Source organism: Stegostoma tigrinum, chromosome 6, assembly GCF_030684315.1.
Source record: "Stegostoma tigrinum isolate sSteTig4 chromosome 6, sSteTig4.hap1, whole genome shotgun sequence".
NCBI classification, from domain to species: Eukaryota; Metazoa; Chordata; class Chondrichthyes; order Orectolobiformes; family Stegostomatidae; genus Stegostoma; species Stegostoma tigrinum.
The window spans coordinates 66,883,542-66,903,771 of NC_081359.1; the positions used below are offsets into that span (position 1 = coordinate 66,883,542).

General features: G+C 39.6%; 1 protein-coding gene across 3 annotated transcripts in view; it reads right to left on the reverse strand.

Annotated features, from left to right (window-relative positions):
• The window catches only part of upf3a (UPF3A regulator of nonsense mediated mRNA decay), a 147,510-nt gene that overhangs the window by 120,581 nt on the left and 6,699 nt on the right, over positions 1-20,230 (reverse strand). For 2 of the 3 annotated variants that reach the window (XM_048532141.2, XM_059646621.1), the window contains exons 2-4: positions 5,737-5,843; positions 1,393-1,499; positions 677-775 (exon numbers count right to left, since the gene is read on the reverse strand). In XM_048532141.2, coding sequence (XP_048388098.1) covers positions 677-775; positions 1,393-1,499; positions 5,737-5,843 — 313 coding nt within the window. Of the gene's footprint in view, positions 1-676; positions 776-1,392; positions 1,500-4,991; positions 5,052-5,736; positions 5,844-20,230 lie in introns of all 3 variants that reach the window. The other variant, XM_059646622.1, reaches the window with a different exon arrangement.

The following is a 20,230-nucleotide window of genomic DNA, read 5'->3' on the forward strand; positions in this document are numbered from 1 at the left end:
GTGGGCAAAATGTTTTGAAAATGACTTCTTAAAGGTTAAATAAGTCCTAAAGTTGGAAATAAACTATCATTTCAAATCCTATTAAATATAAGAATTTACAAGGGAGTTTCGGATGAGGATGGTGATACAGTTCTCCATCAGGATGTGATTCCAGGATTTTTCATCCACCTGAAAGTCCATTTCATATGTTGATCATCATTTGTGGGCAGGTGTGGAAAATAAATTCCTGACATTCAATTTGATTCAGTTTACTAATGTGAACTTGTCTCATGTGAACAGGTCTCTTGGTCTCAGTCTGAAGGTTTAGCATTGATGCAGAGTTTATGATTTATATTATTATATCATTAGCTATGTTCTATATCTTATAATATCACTTCTATTTCTAGCAGAAAAAGGCTAAATTTCTCCTAGTATATGTTGGATTGTGGCTGTTCTTTGATTTTCCACCAGGGCTTGAATTTTTCTCACATTGATGTGTCACATTACACTAATTAAGATGTAAACGGGAAACGCGTTCAGATTCAGCAACTTGTACGCTATGGTTTTGGCTGTATAGTTCAGAAAATTATTAGTGCTTCTTTATCTATCAGTAATTGAAAGTGAATATTTAAATATAGTTCTGACAGTGTTCTGCAATGCCGAGAATTTTCAGTTTCTGAAAGTCTTAAATTATCACCTTCCTCAATGCTCCCAGATTTTGCATCCTTCTTTTTCAGTTTCCTTTTAGAAATTTTCTGAAATGGTGCAAATTCAACCACAGCTGGGTATTCCTGACCTGGAGATGTTACAACACAGGAATTAAAATGGTTCATTGATTATATACAATGACATAGCTAAACCAGCATTATTCTGTGTGAACATAAGCATTGTGTGTTTAATGAATAAACAAGGTTATAAAAATATTCAAAAAAATATGACTGGTCTACAGATAAAGACCAAATTATCACTTGTTATAAGATTTGGTCTCATTTTGATTTGGTCTCTAGGGCCCAACCTACGAGATATATTTTAATCCCGGCCATTTCATACTTTAAAACTAGAAATGCACATCATCAGTTTGAAATGTGATCGAGCTTGATCTACTGCTCAGCATTAATTGTCCTTCAGTTCACAAGCATTACTTCTATGGCATCAATATATTGAGCAAATCCCAGTGAACTAACAAACAGAACCAAATGAACTTCTAGTGGCAACCGATTAAACATCTTGGATTCAGATAGGTTAAATTTTTGTGCAGATAATAATTCAATCTAATGTTGTTTGGTGCAAATATTATTTTGGAAGTCACTGTCAATTGGATTTTGTGGGAAATATAGTAGTAATGAAAGTCCCTTGTAAAAATTAAATAGTCTAATTTGTTTGAGTAGTCACTAAAACTTGCTGCATCTTTACCTTTATTATCAATGAAGATATATCCATCAAATCGGTCTCTGAAGAGAATTATATCATCAGGATTTTTAAAATTGATGTAAGCTCTAGAGAACAAGTGGGGATACAGGCTGGATGGAAAATAAAAACACACATACAACAATTCATAATGTCATACCAAATCTACAAGCAGCAAACAGTTCTAACAAAAAAGTGGCCTCTAAGTAAAAGGAATCAAAAATCGCTGAAAATCTCCACAAGATATTAGTAATAAAAGCTAATGGGAAAATACATTCATTTGCTCACAACTAATCAGCATGTTTACAGAGTTTACTAAATTTTAAAAAATATATTGAGGGAAATTAATGAAAATGGATAACGTGTCTAAATTCTCCATATTCTCCCTTTTCCACAGAGTAAAGTATTCAAAAATCAATTGTGTGAATTTATCATTGCAGTCTAAACTATCTGATGTTCAAATACTCTACTGTAATAGATATTGTTGCAAAAGACTAATCTTAAGAAGTTCTCGAATTATTTTGTGTTTGAAATATTTCAATTTGCATACGAGATAAATTAAAACCCTTAGTGGCAAACTGATAAGTGCAGTACAACCAGGGTGACTGCAATTCAAAGGATGACTTGTCTTTATTTCATAAGGTCAGAGTTGAAAGTGGGGGAAGAAAACTGATTGGTGAGTCCTTTCTGAGTTTCATGAAGGAACTGAGCTGTCTGCGGTTGTTAATTATTCATATAGTTTTCTAGAACAAAGAGAAAGTTTGGGGTTAGGAAGATCATGTGTTTGAACTTAAACTTGGGACATCCCAGGGGTGCTACATTGCCATATGGGTGAATTGAAGGGAGGTGGTTTTCTTGGTTTAGGGTTTTATCTGAGTTTTCTCATAATAATATTCAATCTTTGGAAACAATTTGATTAGAACAACTTAAAAAGTGATAGATTTGAACAACGCAATAGTTAGGTCACAATTACTATCCATGTATTCTTTGGGACACCCAGTCAAATCTAGGAGGAGTCCAACATTATTTAGACAAATTAAAGAAAGGGCGTATATCTGTGTTGTGCCTTTCATAAACTCAGGATTCACTACCATTGAAATGATTTCAGCATGAAGTCACTGCTGTAGTGTAGGGAATGTGGAAACAATCTATGTTAAGTAGCGTCACAAAACAGCAATAAAACAAAGACTGGACAATATACCTCAGTGTTGTCACTGCAGGGATAATACTGACCAAGATCACATGGAAAATCCTTCTATTCATCTTTAAGTAATGGCATAGAATATTTTAAAAATACTTTGGAGATGCTGATTAAGCCTCAGTTTAATAATTCATCTAGAAGAAGGTATCTTCAATAGCGGGAGCAGACTTCACTAAAATATGAATTATTTATGAATTTAGACTCACCAAAGGGTGATACCATGTTAACAACAGATTGACATGAAGATCTAAGATACTAAAGTTGATTCTCCTCTTGCTGTTTGGATTTAAAATTGGCACTGCACATTAGGACTACAGAAACTGCAGAAAGTGCCAAATGTAACTTATAATGAATTAAGCAGAAAGAGAAATGTAGGGGTTTGCGTGTACATGCATGTGTGTCCGTATGGGAGTGATGGTGGTGGGTCATCAGCAGTAGAATGGAACAATCCAAAACTTCAGTTTTAAGCCACATCCCATTGCTGACTATGTCCACTACGGCAGAAAACTGTAAGAATCTGAGATCCAGTAAAAGTTTATAAAATTGAATTTTTATATGCAATGAATACAGAATGGTAGCTTTCATTTGATAATGAAGTCAGTGAGAAGTTATAAGTTTAAAGTTATCCTAAGGAATGAAGTGGGAAGATGATAGTCTTCTTTTGCTACACAGAGCACTGGTGGGGAACTGAGTGAATTTAGCGTACCTAGTTAGAAGCAGACATAAGAACATGGAGAAAATAAAACAATTTAAAAATATCTTTCATTTGCATTTCATCCCTACATTGTAAACTAGGACCATTTACTAAAACAAAAATTAAACTGTGTTGGTTTTGTAAATTGTACTTTCTTATTTCTAATAACAAATATACAACGTGCAAGAAAGGGAATTAGTGGGGATTGCAGGAGCACTTAACATATTTTGATACGTTGAAACCCGAGAACTGTTAAAACAAACTTCATATAGCACTGATGTTGTAAATATTGAGTTCATAATTCTAAAATGAATGAATTATAAGATTTTGTTTTAGCAATTAAATTTTTAGCTGTAGATAAACAAGGGCATCCGATTGAGAAACATACAAGCAAACCTGAACCAAACACAATTTAAAATGCTTGAACTTAAGTACAGCTAAAAGCTAACCTAGTTTTATCTAACAAGGTAATAGTTCATTAAGAAGTTAAATACATGATCCATTCTAAGCTTGCAATAGAACGAGGTAGTTTGGAGAGAACGCAAATTGCATCCACTATGAATTAAAACTATTTATATGCGTTACAGAATTAGAGTTGGACTGGAGATAAAACAATTTTTTTAGATTTGTTTAAGAACACCCCAAAGCATGCCAAATTGCAATTGTTCTAGAGTTTCACTGGGGTACTTTACTTACAAACTTTAATTTAGTTTTTCTTTTTGTTTGATGACAGAAGCTAGCAGTTTGAACGCAGGTAGAGGCAACTGCAGATTGAATCCTGCATAACGTCAGAAATCACACAACACCAGGTTATAGTCCAAGATAATAAAATGTGAGGCTGGATGAACACAGCAGGCCAAGCAGCATCTCAGGAGCTCCTGAGATGCTGCTTGGCCTGCTGTGTTCATCCAGCCTCACATTTTATTATCTTGGATTCTCCAGCATCTGCAGTTCCCAATATCTCTGATAGCAGGTTATAGTCCAACAGGTTTATTTGAAAACACAAGTTTTCAGAGCCTCGGTCCTTCTTCAGTGGCAGATTTCTTTAGCTGTTAGACTGAGGATCCAAAAGGTTGTTTTTTCACATAAACCTGTTGGACTATATATGACCTGTGGTCATGTGATTTCTGACATTTTCTACCCCAGTCCACCGGCACCTCTGAATCCTGCATAGGCTGCAACTCACTATATGTAGATGACCAAAAGAAATTAATTTTATGAATAACTCTACTTAACTATAAGCCTGACTCAATTTAACATTTAACGCATGGCATTCAGGTGGGGGTTAAAGTTTTGCTTGTGATCAGGAAAGAAGTTAGAATATTTGTCCAGTTTGAAGCTCAGTGAAGAAGTTAACAGTGGTCCTTGCAGCTCTCTGATGAAGGGTCTAGGCCCGAAACATCAGCTTTTGTGCTCCTGAGATGCTGCTTGGCCTGCTGTGTTCATCCAGCTTCACACTTTGTTATCTTACAGTGGACCTTACAGAGATTTGTTGCAGAAAGAAATCAGCTTAGAAACACCCAATCAGGAACAGAAGAAGCAGAATGGGGAAAAGATAGACAAGAAGCTGAAGGATGCATAGCAGCAAGGCCTTTAAAGGAAACTGGAACATTGCTTAGCCAAAAGCCAATGTAAAGATTCCTCTTAACCTTATATTTTGGAGGAAGCTGGAACACAGAGAAGAATTAAATTCTGGAGAGTACAGCCTACCTTTGGATTGGTCCCATGAAAAGCGAATGGACTTTCAAGTTTTCACAAGATTACAGAAGTCTTAGGTAGAAGTAAAAGGTAGAACTAAGTTTATAGCTATAACTTTAATTGTATTTATTGTTTCTTCCTTCTTTTACATAAAATAAAAATTGTTTCTGATTAAAAACAGGAAATTTAGTGGCAGATTTCTTTTGGTTATTTGCTGCATGTTTGTATCATTTCTTCAAACGTTAGCATTCCAAATAGGATTGCAACAGTAAACAGCAAGGGTTCAAAGTTCCTAATCACAATATAAATTGTTCTAGTGAACTGGTTCAACACAGTGACTAACATTTAAAACAAGAATACCAATCGGTAGAATTTAAATTCCATTTTTGTTTTAAAGGAGGACCTTAGATGATAGGAAGCTACAATAACAACAATTCTATTCACATCCTTTTCAAAAAATATGGTGACCTTTCATGGAAAATCATTTCTTAAGGATGTGACATGGCAAAAACACAAATACCATTTTACAGATATCTAAGTTTGAAAATGGAAAACGCATCCTAGAAATAAACTACATATAAGAAACGCTAGTTACAGTAAAATTATATAATTATCTAGTTTCAAATTACTGAATCAATTTTACTAGTTTTTAAGTATGTATTATTGGATTTCCATGTAAATGCAAGTTGCTATTGTATTATATTCCTTCCCAAAGCAATAAAATCCACTTATATGGGTATCCAATTCTTATTAGTACCTTATATCAGCAGCACAAAATTCAAAATAGTCATGTGTTGGTAGTGGATGCAGCTGTTCCTCGAGCTGAGCTTTGGTCAGAGTAGGAGGTAAACGCCGAATCACCACCTGCAAACATATGAATGAATGGATTAGAAGTTTTTTAAGTAGTATTACATTCATCTAATTACCTGGATAACCATTCCTTACATCTTAGTTAGTTCATCCAGTGAGATCCTAAAGGGCCCCCTCACCCACCACATGAAACTGTTTCCCCACCCCCCCCCCGCAATGATTCTGAGGGTATAACCTCTTCTAAGTCTATCTGGTGAGTTCCAGTAATTTGAAGTACCATGAGCTGAAGAAACATTAGCATGTTTCGTACATTTGTGTGCTAATCTGCTTCTTGCTTTCAACTAGAACACTAGGTATGGCAATGTGAGAAGTAGAGTCAAAAGCAAGTCTCTCCTTGTCGAATTCAGAATCTCTATTGACAAGTCCTTTGTCAGCCTCCTCTTGGTGAAATATGGAAACTAAGTCTCTCAGGTCTCCAATGCCAAATATAGTGCATCAAACACGTATATACCCTCAGTTTCTGTAATATTCTGCCCAGGCTTGCACCCTGGAAAGGACACTTCAGTTTTGTTGAATAAATTAGATACCAAGGCACAAAACATTGCCTCAGGACATGGAAAACACCAGGAAATTGTAATAGGTATAAGGATAAAAAGATCCCTATGGTTACAATCAATCTTAGATTAAGAATCCAAGTCATGGAATGTAACTTACTTGTTTTATTTGGCTTTGGGTGGTACTTTATCACATGTAAGAAAACTTTGAGTAGAAACAACAACCATGCATAATTCAGATTGTAAGCTGCCATTGTGTCGAGTTAAATTCAGATTTAACATTATCAATGTTAAAGCAAATTCCGTAATGCACTTGAGGAGCAATGAACGGGAACTTTTGCACAGGTTGCCTGTACCCCAATTTCACGTCATCAAAAGGTATTAGGACAGTCCAGCCAAAAGACAATTTCAAAATATAAAAATTTTAAAAGTTTTGCAATAAAAACTTTTAATCACTATGGACTTAAATTCAATAAAGTATTAACACAAATTGTATTTTTTAAAAAAATACACTAACTTACTCCAACAACTTAATGGGGCATCTTTATTAGAATGAATACTTAAATGGCAGCTTTGGTGAAACTATACCATTAAAGCTGCAGCATTAAATGCACAAAAGATTTTCTGCTGTTTCGCACCATCACTGGAAGATAATGGATATGTCGTATAACTGAAGTGAACCAAAATGTGACATAGTAGTGGTAAAATAAATTCACAACAAAGGGAATGTGACAGTATAGTAGGAAATTGATTAAAGGATAGAGGACAATTGTTTTTCATAATAGAAGTGTGTGAATAGTGGTACCCATTATAGAGTGAGGGCCACTGACATGCTCAATAAATGTTACGAACTTGGTTAGAAGAGCGAAAATATCAACATTTGCCAAAAAAAACTGAAAAAATGAAACTGTATTTTATAAAGAGCTTTAATATGCAAAAGCAGAGAGGTGAGCTGAGCCTGTTAAAATCAAAGTTAGGACAGTTTCCAATTTTCTGGTCTCTCTCTGCCTGACTTTACCCACTATACCAGGGAGGGTGTGACTGCCTCTTTGTCAAGTTTGATGCGATTTCCAGAATGAATCTCTGACTCACACAGAGAAAAAGTAGTTCTTCTGAAAATTTTGGGGTGAACAAGGTCTTTGAAACTGATAAAGGTTTTGACAGGATAAATAGGAATCAATTTTTATGTAATCAGTGAACTAGCCAAGAGGCTATTTCTATCGCAAGAATCAGCCAAGAAGTTAGCTAGCTTTTCTTCTCAGATAATTGTTAGAAAATATAATTACCCACCAGAACCATATTATTGAAGAGAGAAATCAAAAAAAAATCCAAACGCTTTATTTCCTGCTAAAAGGGAATATAAATATTAAGGCAAGCGAAAATACAACCCTTTTTTATACAATTCTTTCGTACTTATTTCTTGCAGTGCAGTGCTGCAATACTGAGAGCTGAAGAGCTAATTTTGCACTGCATATTCACAGACTATTCATGGTCATATTTTCTCCTCTCCTTCATCAAAACAGAGATAGAGGTGAAAGATGGGAAAGGAAGAGTTTGTTGAAGATGTTACTAGCAGCAGTAAGGGGGATAAAGCAGAACCAGTGAATGTATTTGGATTTGGATTTTCGTAACGTTTTTCATAGATGTTGGCTAGCAAGTAAAATTAGAGCATTTGGACATGGAGTAAATCAGGGAGAGACGATGGTACAGTCATGAAAATTCCAGAGACTCAGGCAATGTTCTGAGGGCCGAGTTTGAATTTCAAGCGGTGAAACTGGAATTCAATTTTAAAAATTCAGAAAACCAATGTTGTAAAACTACATCTGATTAACGGAGGTCCATTAGGGAAGGAAAAACTGCCATTCTTATCTGATCTGGCTTACATGTGACACCAAGACTCACAGCAGTGCAGCTGAGTCCTAACTAGCCAGTCAGAAATTCCAAGTAGATAATCCAACTCAACTTCCCCAAAGGTCGCTAGCAAAGATGCTAGTCTTTGGTCAATTGGATCTACTACACACCATATCAAGACACAGCCGGGAAGCACTGTACACAGCAAAGGTTATTGGCCCAAACAACATTCCAGCAACAGTACTGAACACCTGGGCTCCAGATGTGGAAAATAGCCCAGATATGTTCTGTACACAAAAAGCAGGACAAATTGAACCCGTGAAATCAATGCTCGGCAGTCTACTTGTGATCGTGAAATACCTGCACAGAGGCCAGTATCCTCATCACCAAGTCACTCTTTATTTACACGTGCACAGGGCATGGGCTCTGACCAGCCAGCTCAAAGCTAGACCCTCAAATAAAAGAGACACTCTGAATTTCCTGTTTATGTCGGTCAGCTCAGGCTTCCTGATTCACCCATGTTAACAACCCCAATCAAGGATCTCATTCCAATCACTACATCCTTCCCCTCTAGGTCCAGGGACGTAGGTCTGTTCTTTCTCTTGTAGCCACTCCTGGGATGTTTTCATCACAGGTCCGGTTCCTCTGACTCAGAAACGGGCGGTGAGTACTGACTGTAGCCAGTCTTTTGTGCCCTGAGTGTCCTGGGAGAGTTTCTTCCTCTTCTTCAGGTGGTAATGGTATTGAGGCTGCATCAATCTTGGACTCTGAGGTTTCTTCGACACTAGACAGTGGGGGATAACTCATGGTTTCTGACAACCACTACTTGTTCTGAGGGGCCAGGTATTTTTGTTCTTGCCCCGTTTGTGAGGTAGCAGTTTTCATGTTTGTTCAGGACTGCCTTACCGACCCAAAATTAGTATGTTACGGGATCGGACCTCAAGTCAACCTAGCCTTGTATCAATGCAGGGCCATTTAATTGGTTTTGACTAAACCTTGTCCCCCAAAGTGAAATGTCACTCTCACTTCGAGGGTGGATGCGGCTGGCATTGGTGCTCCTGCTGCGATCTCACTCCTCACCTCCCAGCTCTCCCAGATCCATGAATATTAGGTTTAACTTGGTGCAGAGCCTTGTCAAAATCAGCAACTCTGCTGGAGTTATTCCTTGTAGTTGCACGTTGGGTGATCCTTTAATCAAACAAGAACTGGGGCAGTTTGATATCGAGTGAAGCTGTAAGCTGTTTCTGTAAGCCTGCCTTTAACATTAGGACTGCTCTTTCCAAGGGATCATTGGACAATGTCCGAACATACTGAATGCCATTCGACTTCCAGAAATATTTGAAATCCTTGCTGGTTACTGACATCCCATTGTCTGTGACCAATGCTTCCGAAAGTCCATGTTTTGTGAATGATACTTGCAGTTGTTCAACTGTCATTCCACTCTCGATGCCACTGAAATAACTGCACAGAGGTTGGTACCATCACCAAGTCACCCCTTATTTACATGTAGCCAGTCCCTAGAATGAGGAGATTCTCTGAATCTCCTGTTTCTGTCTGTCAGCCAGGGCTCCCTGATTGGCCAAGGTTAACAACTCCAATCAAGGATCTCATAGCTAATGAGATCCACCTGATCCTCATTCCAATCACTACATATTGTCAGTAAAGTGATGGAAAGTGTTGGAAAGTGTCATCAAAAATTTCAACTTGCATTTGCTTTGCAATAACCTGCACGTAGACAATTAGTTTAGGTCCCACCAAAGACATTTAACTCTAGATGTCATTACAGCCTTGATTCAAACATGGACGAAAGAGCTGAATTCCAGAGGAAAGGTGAGAGCGAGTGGCTGCCCTTGACATCAAGGCTGCACTTGATTGATTGTGGCATCAAGCTGCCCTAGCAAAACTGGAATCAATGGAAATCAGGAAGAAAGCTCTCCACTGGTTTGAGTCAAAGCAACAAAGGAAAATAGTTGTAGTTATATAGTCAGAGTCATAAAGCATAGAAACAGATCCTTTGGTCCAACTCATCTGTGCCAAACAGACAACTCAATTTGAGCTAGTCCCATTTGTCAGCATTTAGCCCATATCCCTCTAAACCTTCATATTCATATACCCACCCAGATGCCTTTTCAATGTTCTAATTGTATCTGCCCCCCCACCACCTCCTTTGGCAACATGTTCCTGTGCATGAAAAAGCGATCCTCAGGTCCTTTTTAAAATCTTTCCCCTCTCATCTAAACCTATGTTCTCGCGCTTTGGATTCCCCACCCTAGGAAAAAGACCTTGTCTCTTCAATACGTCCATGTTCCTCACGATTTTATAATTCTCTATATAGTCACCCCTCAGACTCCAGAAGAAACAATGCCCCAGCCTGTTCAGCGTTATCTATAACTCAAAACCTCCAGTCCAGCAACATCCTTGTAAATCTTTTCTGCACACTTTCTAGTTGAATGCATCCTTCCTACAGAACAGCGACTGGAATTGTACGCAATACTCTAAAACTAGCCTCACCAATATCCTGTATAGCCACATGACATCCCAACTCCTACACTCGATGTTCTGACCAATGAAAGAAAGCACATCCAATGCCTTTTTCACCACCCCATCTACCTGCGACTCCACTTTCAAGGAACTGTGCACCATCATCCCTCGGTCTCTGGTAACATTCACCACTGCCCTACCATTAAGTGCATAAGTCCTGCCCTGATTTGCTTTACTAAAATGCAACACCTCATATTTATCTAAATTAAAATCCATCAGGCACTCATCAGACCTTTGACTCATCTGATCAAGATCCAGTTGTACTCAGATAATCTTCTCCACAGTCCACAACACCAGCTATTTTGGCGTCATTTGCAAACTTACTAATCATGCCTCCAATATTCACATCCTTGTTAGAGTCATTCATCTCATCTGTCCAGAAGTTTCTCAGGCCAGTATCCTGGGCTCAACCATCGTCAGTTGCTTCATAGGTGGCTTTCCCTCCATCATAAGGTCAAAAGTGGGAATGTTCTCTGATGACGGCACAATGTTGAGCACTATTAGCAACTCCTCAGATAATGAAGCAGTTCATGTACAAATGCAGCACGGCCTAAACAATATCAAGGTTACGGCAAACAAGTGGCAAATGGTAAATGGTTTTCACAGCACACAGTAGCCATGCAATGACCATCTTCAACATGACAGAATCAAAGCATTGCCCCTTGACATTCAATGGCATTACTATTGTCAAATCCTGCATTAATCAACATCCCAGGGGTTACCACTGACCAGAAACTTAACTGGAATAACCATACAAATACAGTGGCTACATGAGCAAGTCACAGGCTTGGAACTCTGCAGTCAATAACATATCCCCTAATTCCCCTAAGCCTATCCAAATCAACAAGGCACAAGTCAAGTGTGATGGAATACATCTCACTTGCCACGATGAGTGCAGCTCAACAACATTTGAAAAGCTTGACATCATCTTGGAAAAAGCAACCCACTTGAAAGGCACCATGAACACAAACATTCACTCACTCCACCATTGATGCTCAATAGCAGCAGTCTATACCATCTACAAGATGCACTGTTGAAATTCACCAAGGCTCCTTAGACGGCACTTTCTAAACCCCGGTCATCTAGAAGGACAATGGCACTATACAAATGGGAACGGCACTATATACGTGGGAACACCACAACAACAACTTCTCATCTAAGCCACTCAAAATACAGCATTCTAAAAACACTGCAGGAACAGGGGGAAAACAGCGCACACGGCGTTATGCACCAGATCAAAAACCCCCAAAACATATTATGACAATAGCCATCCGCAAACTGGAGGAGCAGCACCTCATATTCCACCTCAGCAGCTTACTGCCCGATAGCCTAAATGTGGATTTCACCAGTTTTGAAATCTCCCCACCCCCGACATCATCCCCACCCCCTCGACCTGACAACCTGTCCATCTTCTCTCCTATCTCACTGACCAATCCTCATCACATCTGACCTGCACTTACCGATCACCATCCCATCTATCTTCCCCAATCCCATGCCTCCCCTCTCTATTTCCGAGCTCCCTTCCCCCTCCTCATTTCTGAAGAAGGGTCCCGACCCACTCCTCTGATGTTGCCTGGACTGCTGCATGCCTCCAGCTCAACACTGTTATCTCTGACTCCATCTGCAGTTCTTGCTATCCCTGAGCCTAGATCCTGACTTTTCTTATTTTTAAGGTAATTACAACGCATTGCATTCTAGATGCAACATCCCATAAACGAATCCTTGGCAAAGGCAAATCCAGTAAAATAGAGTGTATCACATGCAAGTCTAGCGGCAGGAACATAACTCCAGCTTGCAGCTGCAACAGAGAGAGAAATAAGAACTTCCACATCCAGTTTCAAGACCCCAGCAACTGCTCAAACTAAAAATCCTGGTTCTTTGGGAGCTTGATCATTCAGGCTGCTTCTGCTGTTTCAACTTTAAAGAAGAAACCCAAAGCCTCACAAGTGGTTTACTTTATTGGCTTTGAACAGGTAGCTTTGCATCTCTGTCTCAGCTTTTCTTCATTAAAAAAACCCAAAACAAAATACACTTCTTAAAGTCATAGTATAGTCACAACCGTTATCTTTAGCTTTAAGAAAGGAGCCACTGGGATGTAAAGGTAAGACTTGTCCTAAACCTGCAAAATGAGTTTCGTGTCAGTTAGACTACTAAAATTCTAGGCACCATACCTGTGGAAAGATGTCAAAAACTTTAGTTGGGATGCTGACGGAATTTATCAGAATAGAATGAGGAATAGCTGACTTCAATAATGGAGAAACTGAAAAGGATAGGATTGCTCTCCTTAGGTTGGAGAAGGTTAAGAAGAGATTTTTAATCATCTTTTTGACAGATCTACCAGATAGCCAGCCAGGCACAAAGAGCTGAAAGGCCTTCTGTGGTATACAACTCTATATATTCCAATAAAATGCCAGGTACAAATCTGCAAGACAGTACCTGTGACAGAAACCTAGGGTTATCACTAATGTTGAATGACTTTAATCACGAACAATATTGTTCATTATCGTTAAGAACATTTGGTGTAATGACATTCGTTGCAATGAAACTAATGGCTCAAGAGAATTAAGCTGCAAGAGAATTAAGCTACAAGAAAACAGCACAAGTTTTAAACTGCTAAGAAATAAGTAAAAAAGTGTGAATATTGTCGTGACAATGAAATAGCAGAGACAGATAGTAAGTAAAAAGTAATGCCTGATGGGCACGGAAAATTTGAAAAAGCAAGAAACACTCCAAAGCTTGTAGGTCAGGCATCATCCACTGAAATAATACAACTTTAACATTTTAGGCATATTAACCTCTCTCAGGACAGACCAATGTCACAAAGGAACATTAAAACTACAGCAGAGCAAAACGTGACAAACGAAGGACCACACACACGGGAAGCATGGCATACAGATGATTACAGATGAAGGCAAAGTTTCCAGTCTGTCCCAAACAATTGTGTTTACAATCTCTTCACCACCTAAAAATGTGATGTTCTGGGATTGGAGAAAAGTGGACATCTCAAGTCTGTTACATTCAATGCCGTTAATACTATAGACCATTCAATTTAGACAAAAGGGTACTGAAATAAACGAATCATTTTCATTCAAATATTCTTCCTGTACTTTCATTGTTAAAATCTTGAAAGTCATGATAAATAAATTCTGCAATCAACTCACATCAATTCCTGAAGACAGTGGTGGGGTGAACTGAAACAGTTGTAGGTTATTCAACTTATTGTGTCTTCATTGGTTAAAGCTCCTGTCTAGTAAACAGGAAATCCTAAGTTTGTATGTCGTATGTGCCTTTTGTCAACACTTCAAAGACACTTGTGGCAGAGTGGTACTGTCCCTATCTCTGGGCCAGTAGGCCTTATGTTAAGTTCCACCTGCTTCAGAGGTGTATCATAACATACCTGAACAGGTTGGCTAAAAATATCTACACTGTCACTCAATTAGACCATGCTCGATCTCAATATCTTGCCTTTGCTCCATATCGCTTCATGCAATCAACTAGTAAAGGCTAGAACCTTAGTCTTAAAAGCTCTAAATAACCAAGTTTTACAGTTATTTCAGAGGGACCAAAACTCATGGTTCTACTGTCATGTGAAAAACAATTTGCTGATATTGCTCACAAATGACCTAATTCTAATTTTAAGTAGGCCCCTTGCTCTAATTCCTCCATATTTACAGTATTAAGTTGTTTAAAACAATGTTAAAACTCAAATTCACTAACTTCACACAGAGGCAGTGCTTACGGTGTGATTCTCCCCTTTCTTGGCTGGTGAAAAGAAAACATAATTGAGCGAACTGGACCCAGAGATATTCATTCCCTTCTTGCTACTTTAGCAATTAAGTGCCAGGATAGAAGGCCCATGGGTTACCTTCGTCTTGCCACCAATTAAGGCTCTTACATGATCAACTAACAGCCACTTAAGGTCCTCAACTTGCCACCGGTATGATTACCTGCCTTCCGAATGAAAAAGTGACTGCTTTCACGAGTCAACCACCAGAACGACAAGCCTGCCAGGATTTGGCAGAGGAGGGAGCCTCTACTTGCCTCAGTCCAGAGATAATTGGCACAGAGTTAGTGGGCAAGTGGCTGCTGAAGGATCTTTCTGAAAGAAAAGTACTTCGTTCACATTCTTTAAGGGCTTGAGACCTCAGCATCCAGCAGCAGTCTCTGGGACCCATGAACTCAATATCATCCAGGACAACAGGGCCTGTTTGACTGACATTTGATCTACCACCTTCAAAATTCACTCACTTCACCCCCACCACCTTCACACAATGGCAGTGTGTACCAACTGCAAGATGCACTGCGGTAAATCAAAGCTTGTCCATCAGCACTTTCCAAATGCACCTCATCTGTCACCTAGAATAACCAGAGCAGCAGATGGATAGAAACACCACCATGTGAAATTTTCCATTAAAGCCACACACCATCCTGATTTGAAACTATATCACCATTTCTTTACGATTGGTGGGTAAAGATCCTGGAAACTCTATCCCAAAAGCATGGCAGCACCCACAGACTGTGGTGGTTCAAAAAGGCAGCTCAACAGCACCTTACCAGGGCAATTAGGGATGGAAAATAAATGTTGGCTTAGCCAGCGATACCTACGTCTCTTGACTGATGTTATGATCCCAGTTGACATACTACTGGATAAATCCCTCCAAAATGAAATCTGTCTCAATGGACCATATTTTTGTGGCTTTCTAAGTTAACATGGCAGTCTTTCACTTGAACATCAATGCACAAGGCAGCAGATTTGATAAAACAGAATTTTATTACATAAATTGCATAAAAACAAAGATAAAGCTACTAAACAAAACACATTTGAAAGATTTCAAAATTCAAACATCTCCCAACACCATCATATTACAGTTGCCCAAACACCAGTGACATTTTCCTACCCAAGCAAACCTCCAGTTTGACCGAGCTGCTTCTTTTCAGTTCTGTTCCTGGGAGCTACAAGGCCTATTCCTTTGACTCTCATAACTGAGATCTAGATCAAGACTTTCAATTTTGAATAAGCAATGCAGATTTCTAAACAAACACTCCTAGTCTGGAACACTCTTTCCTTGAAGTAACTTATTTCCTGAACTGCTCTGAAAATTCTTTTCTTTGGAGAAATTAATCTAACTTAGAACTGCCTCAAGACTTGTCAATTTCTTTCTTGCTAAGCTAAAATCAATTCTCGATTATTCTAAACCTATAAACTAGCAAATTTTAAAAAATGTTTCCTCCCTCCGAGCAGAAAAACAAAACACAGTTTAGGCAAACTTCGATTAATACACCAGGAGTCCATTCAGACATGCTCTCTGATACAGACTGGTTTAAAATCAGGGCAGAAAGAAACACCTAGATAATTACTAAACACCTTCGTACAAAAAAGACCTACACACATTAATCAATGGTTTGAAAGTCAAATTCTAAAATTAATGATATTAAGAAATATAAATTACACCCCCAGTCATACTGAATAACAAAAAAAAAATGCAGTTAGTCAGTGTATTGCTGAGAAGTTTGATGGTCAGCTCTTAAGTGGCTGACAGATTGCCAATTCAAGCTTCAATCTCACTGGTTGAGGGGCAGGGGTGGCAAGAAGTCAGTCACTCCTAATGATGCTCAACCTAATGATGTTCGTGAATCACTAAATTTCAGCCTTATATACGTTGCTGCATAATGGAAATTATGTTTCTAGTTTGTTTAAGGTGATGGATAGTTCATCAACACAAGTATTTAACTTATTAGTCATTTGCTTTTTTTTATCAAATCTGTATGTGAAAAAGAAAAGGAAAATGAACAATTTTTGATCGTGTTGATTAAAGTATTACATTTGAAAACAAAAATCAGTGTTTTTAAAATATATTTTTCACACAAGTATCCAATTCCGTAAATTTAACCCTTTTGGTATTACTATGGCATGGATAACAATACATCCCTCCCAAAAGAATTCAATGCATATATTAAAAACACAGGAATTCATTCATGCACGTTCTAGAGATCTTTACGAATTATACTTCGACAAAATATTCACAAAACAGCATTCACCACCACAATAAAATGTTTAATCTACAATTATTTTGGGAAAAAATATATCTATTTATTATCAAAATTAGAATTGATAATATGTCCTGGATAATGATGAAGCACATCAATGCAACTATAACACACCGAGTAGAAGAGAAATGTAATGATATCCAACCTCCAATGTGATAAACATACTGTTGCAAAATCATAATAAAGCCAAATATTTCAAGTGTTCTCATATTGACGAACCTGTTATTTTAAAAATTAATAATGTCCAATAAGGAAGGAAACTGCCATCCTTACCTGGTCTAGCCTACATGTGACTCCAGACTCACAGCAATGTGGTTGACTCTTAACTACTCTCTGGGCAATTAGGGATGGGCAATAAATGTTACCTGGCTAGCAACACCCTCATCCCAGTGAACGAATAAAGAAACCTAAAATACAAATTTTGTTTCATATCAAGAATTTGGCTCAGATCAAGAAGACTATTGAACTAAAATTCAAACTGTTTTTGACAGCCATATTGCCCTTTCACAAGAAAATCCTGTGGGGCCTGCAAATCAATCAAAATTCTATTCATGTTATCATATTACCTCCAACTCCGGAGGGTTGTGTGTCCTGACCTCTGATCTAGAAGGTCTGGGATCCTGCTTTCATTGCCGCAGAGATCATGAAACATCTCAACAGGTTCATTAATAAAGGATGTTGTAACACTGTGACAGTGTCCATATCATGGGAACAACAGGTCCAGGTTCAAATCCTACGTGCCCCATAAGTGTGTCATGTGTTTTGAATAAAGTTGTTCCCTCAATTCCATGAGTGTTTATCTTACATATTAACATTTTGCATGGCACCTTAGTGATTGCCCTTTGCAAATCTAAGTGTGGCATTACTTTGTTTTAAAAAATTAATGCAACAAGTTGGATCCTCAAAAAACTTTAAATAAGTTTGCCAAAAAAATTTCTATTTTGTAAAACAATGTGGACTCTGTCTTGTAAAGATACTATTTTTTTTCCTTATTTAATGCGGACTGAAATGGAAGGACTGGTTAAAAGCCAAGGATTGTTGGACGATTACTACACTTTTTAAAAGCAAATTATCCAACACAAATTATAAGCAACACTAATTGTAAGCACTGTTTAAACAGCCATTTGTGCAAGCAGTGGAGAATGTTTTGGCACAGGCATACTGGAGTGAAGGGTCTGTGTACAAATGGAGATTTGGCCAATAACAAGTAACTAATTTGTGGACTGATGACCAGTTATTGATAACAAAGGCTTCTAGCTCCCAACAAGTGTGTGGTTGGTTCCCGGGAAGCTGACAGCTTTGTGTGTGAATGTTTGGGACAGAAGCCAACAGACCTCTGCAAGGAAAGCTGCGTTTCCTCTGCAGTACAAAGCTTCTCAAGCCTTAACATAACGGTTTATTTCCACTCATCAGTGTGACTTTTAATGAATAGATCAGAGACCTCAATACAGTTGAATCAACAACCCTGTACCTATTAATGCAAAAGTATCTGGGAGAAAGAAGAGCAAGAACAGTATTCTGATTAACCAAAGGATCATCTCAGCAACCCTGTGGACAGGAACCACTGAACTGCCTTCCCAATTATGTCCTCTGCCATAGCATCCATTTTCTTGTGTTTGTCTACACATGTGCATAGCTGGAACTTTGGATCTGAGTTTTAACTAAGTCAAAAGATGTGCAGGTTAAGTAGATTAGCCATGCTAAATTGCCATTGTGTCCAGAGATGTGCAGGCTAAATGGGTTGGCCATGGGAAATGCAGGGCTACAAGGATAGGGGTGAGTATGGGTTTGGGTATGGGAGGGAGGCTCGTTGTGGACTTGATGGACCAAATAGAATCCCGACAGTGTGGAAGTATTCTATGATTCCATAATTATAAACTACTGACATATAATCTACTGTGATAATGGGAACTGCAGATGCTGGAGAATCCAAGATAATAAAATGTGAGGCTGGATGAACACAGCAGGCCAAGCAGCATCTCAGGAGCACAAAAGCTGACGTTTCGGGCCTAGGCCCTTCATCAGAGAGGGGGATGGGGTGAGGGTTCTGGAATAAATAGGGAGAGAGGGGGAGGCGGACCGAAGATGGAGAGAAAAGAAGATAGGTGGAGAGGAGAGTATGGGAGGGGATAGGTCAGTCCAGGGAAGACGGACAGGTCAAGGAGGTGGGATGAGGTTAGTAGGTAGGACATGGAGGTGCGGCTTGGGGTGGGAGGAAGGGATGAGTGAGAGGAAGAACAGGTTAGGGAGGCAGAGACAGGTTGGACTGGTTTTGGGATGCAGTGGGTGGAGGGGAAGAGCTGGGCTGGTTGTGTGGTGCAGTGGGGGGAGGGGAAGAACTGGGCTGGTTTTGGGATGCGGTGGGGGAGGGGGATATTTTGAAGCTGGTGAAGTCCACATTGATACCATTGGGCTGCAGGGTTCCCAAGCGGAATATGAGTTGTTGTTCCTGCAACCTTCGGGTGGCATCATTGTGGCACTGCAGGAGGCCCATGATGGACATGTCATCTAAAGAATGGGAGGGGGAGTGGAAATGGTTTGCGACTGGGAGGTGCAGTTGTTTATTGCGAACCGAGCGGAGGTGTTCTGCAAAGTGGTCCCCAAGCCTGCACTTGGTTTCCCCAACGTAGAGGAAGCCACACCGGGTACAGTGGATGCAGTATACCACATTGGCAGATGTGCAGGTGAACCTCTGCTTAATGTGGAAAGTCATCTTGGGGCCTGGGATGGGGTGAGTGAGGAGGTGTGGGGGCAAGTGTAGCATTTCCTGCGGTTGCAGGGGAAGGTGTCGGGTGTGGTGGGGTTGGAGGGCAGTGTGGAGCAAACAAGGGAGTCACGGAGAGAGTGGTCTCTCCGGAAAGCAGACAGGGGTGGGGATGGAAAAATGTCTTGGGTGGTGGGGTCGGATTGTAGATGGCGGAAGTGTCGGAGGATGACGCGTTGTATCCGGAGGTTGGTGGGGTGGTGTGTGAGAACGAGGGGGATCCTCTTTGGGCGGTTGTGGCGGGGGCGGGGTGTGAGGGATGTGTTGCGGGAAATGCGGGAGACGTGGTCAAGGGCGTTTTCGACCACTGTGGGGGGAAAGTTGCGGTCCTTGAACTTGGACATCTGGGACGTGCGGGAGTGGAATGCCTCATCGTGGGAGCAGATGCGGCAGAGGCGGAGGAATTGGGAATAGGGGATGGAATTTTTGCAGGAGGGTGGGTGGGAGGAGGTGTATTCTAGGTAGCTGTGGGAGTCGGTGGGCTTGAAATGGACATCAGTTACAAGCTGGTTGCCTGAGATGGAGACTGAGAGATCCAGGAAGGTGAGGGATGTGCTGGAGATGGCCCAGGTGAACTGAAGGTTGGGGTGGAAGGTGTTGGTGAAGTGGATGAACTACTAATCATTCATCTCTATTTAACATTTGCTTAATTATAACTCATAATCATTCTTGTTAATTATTAA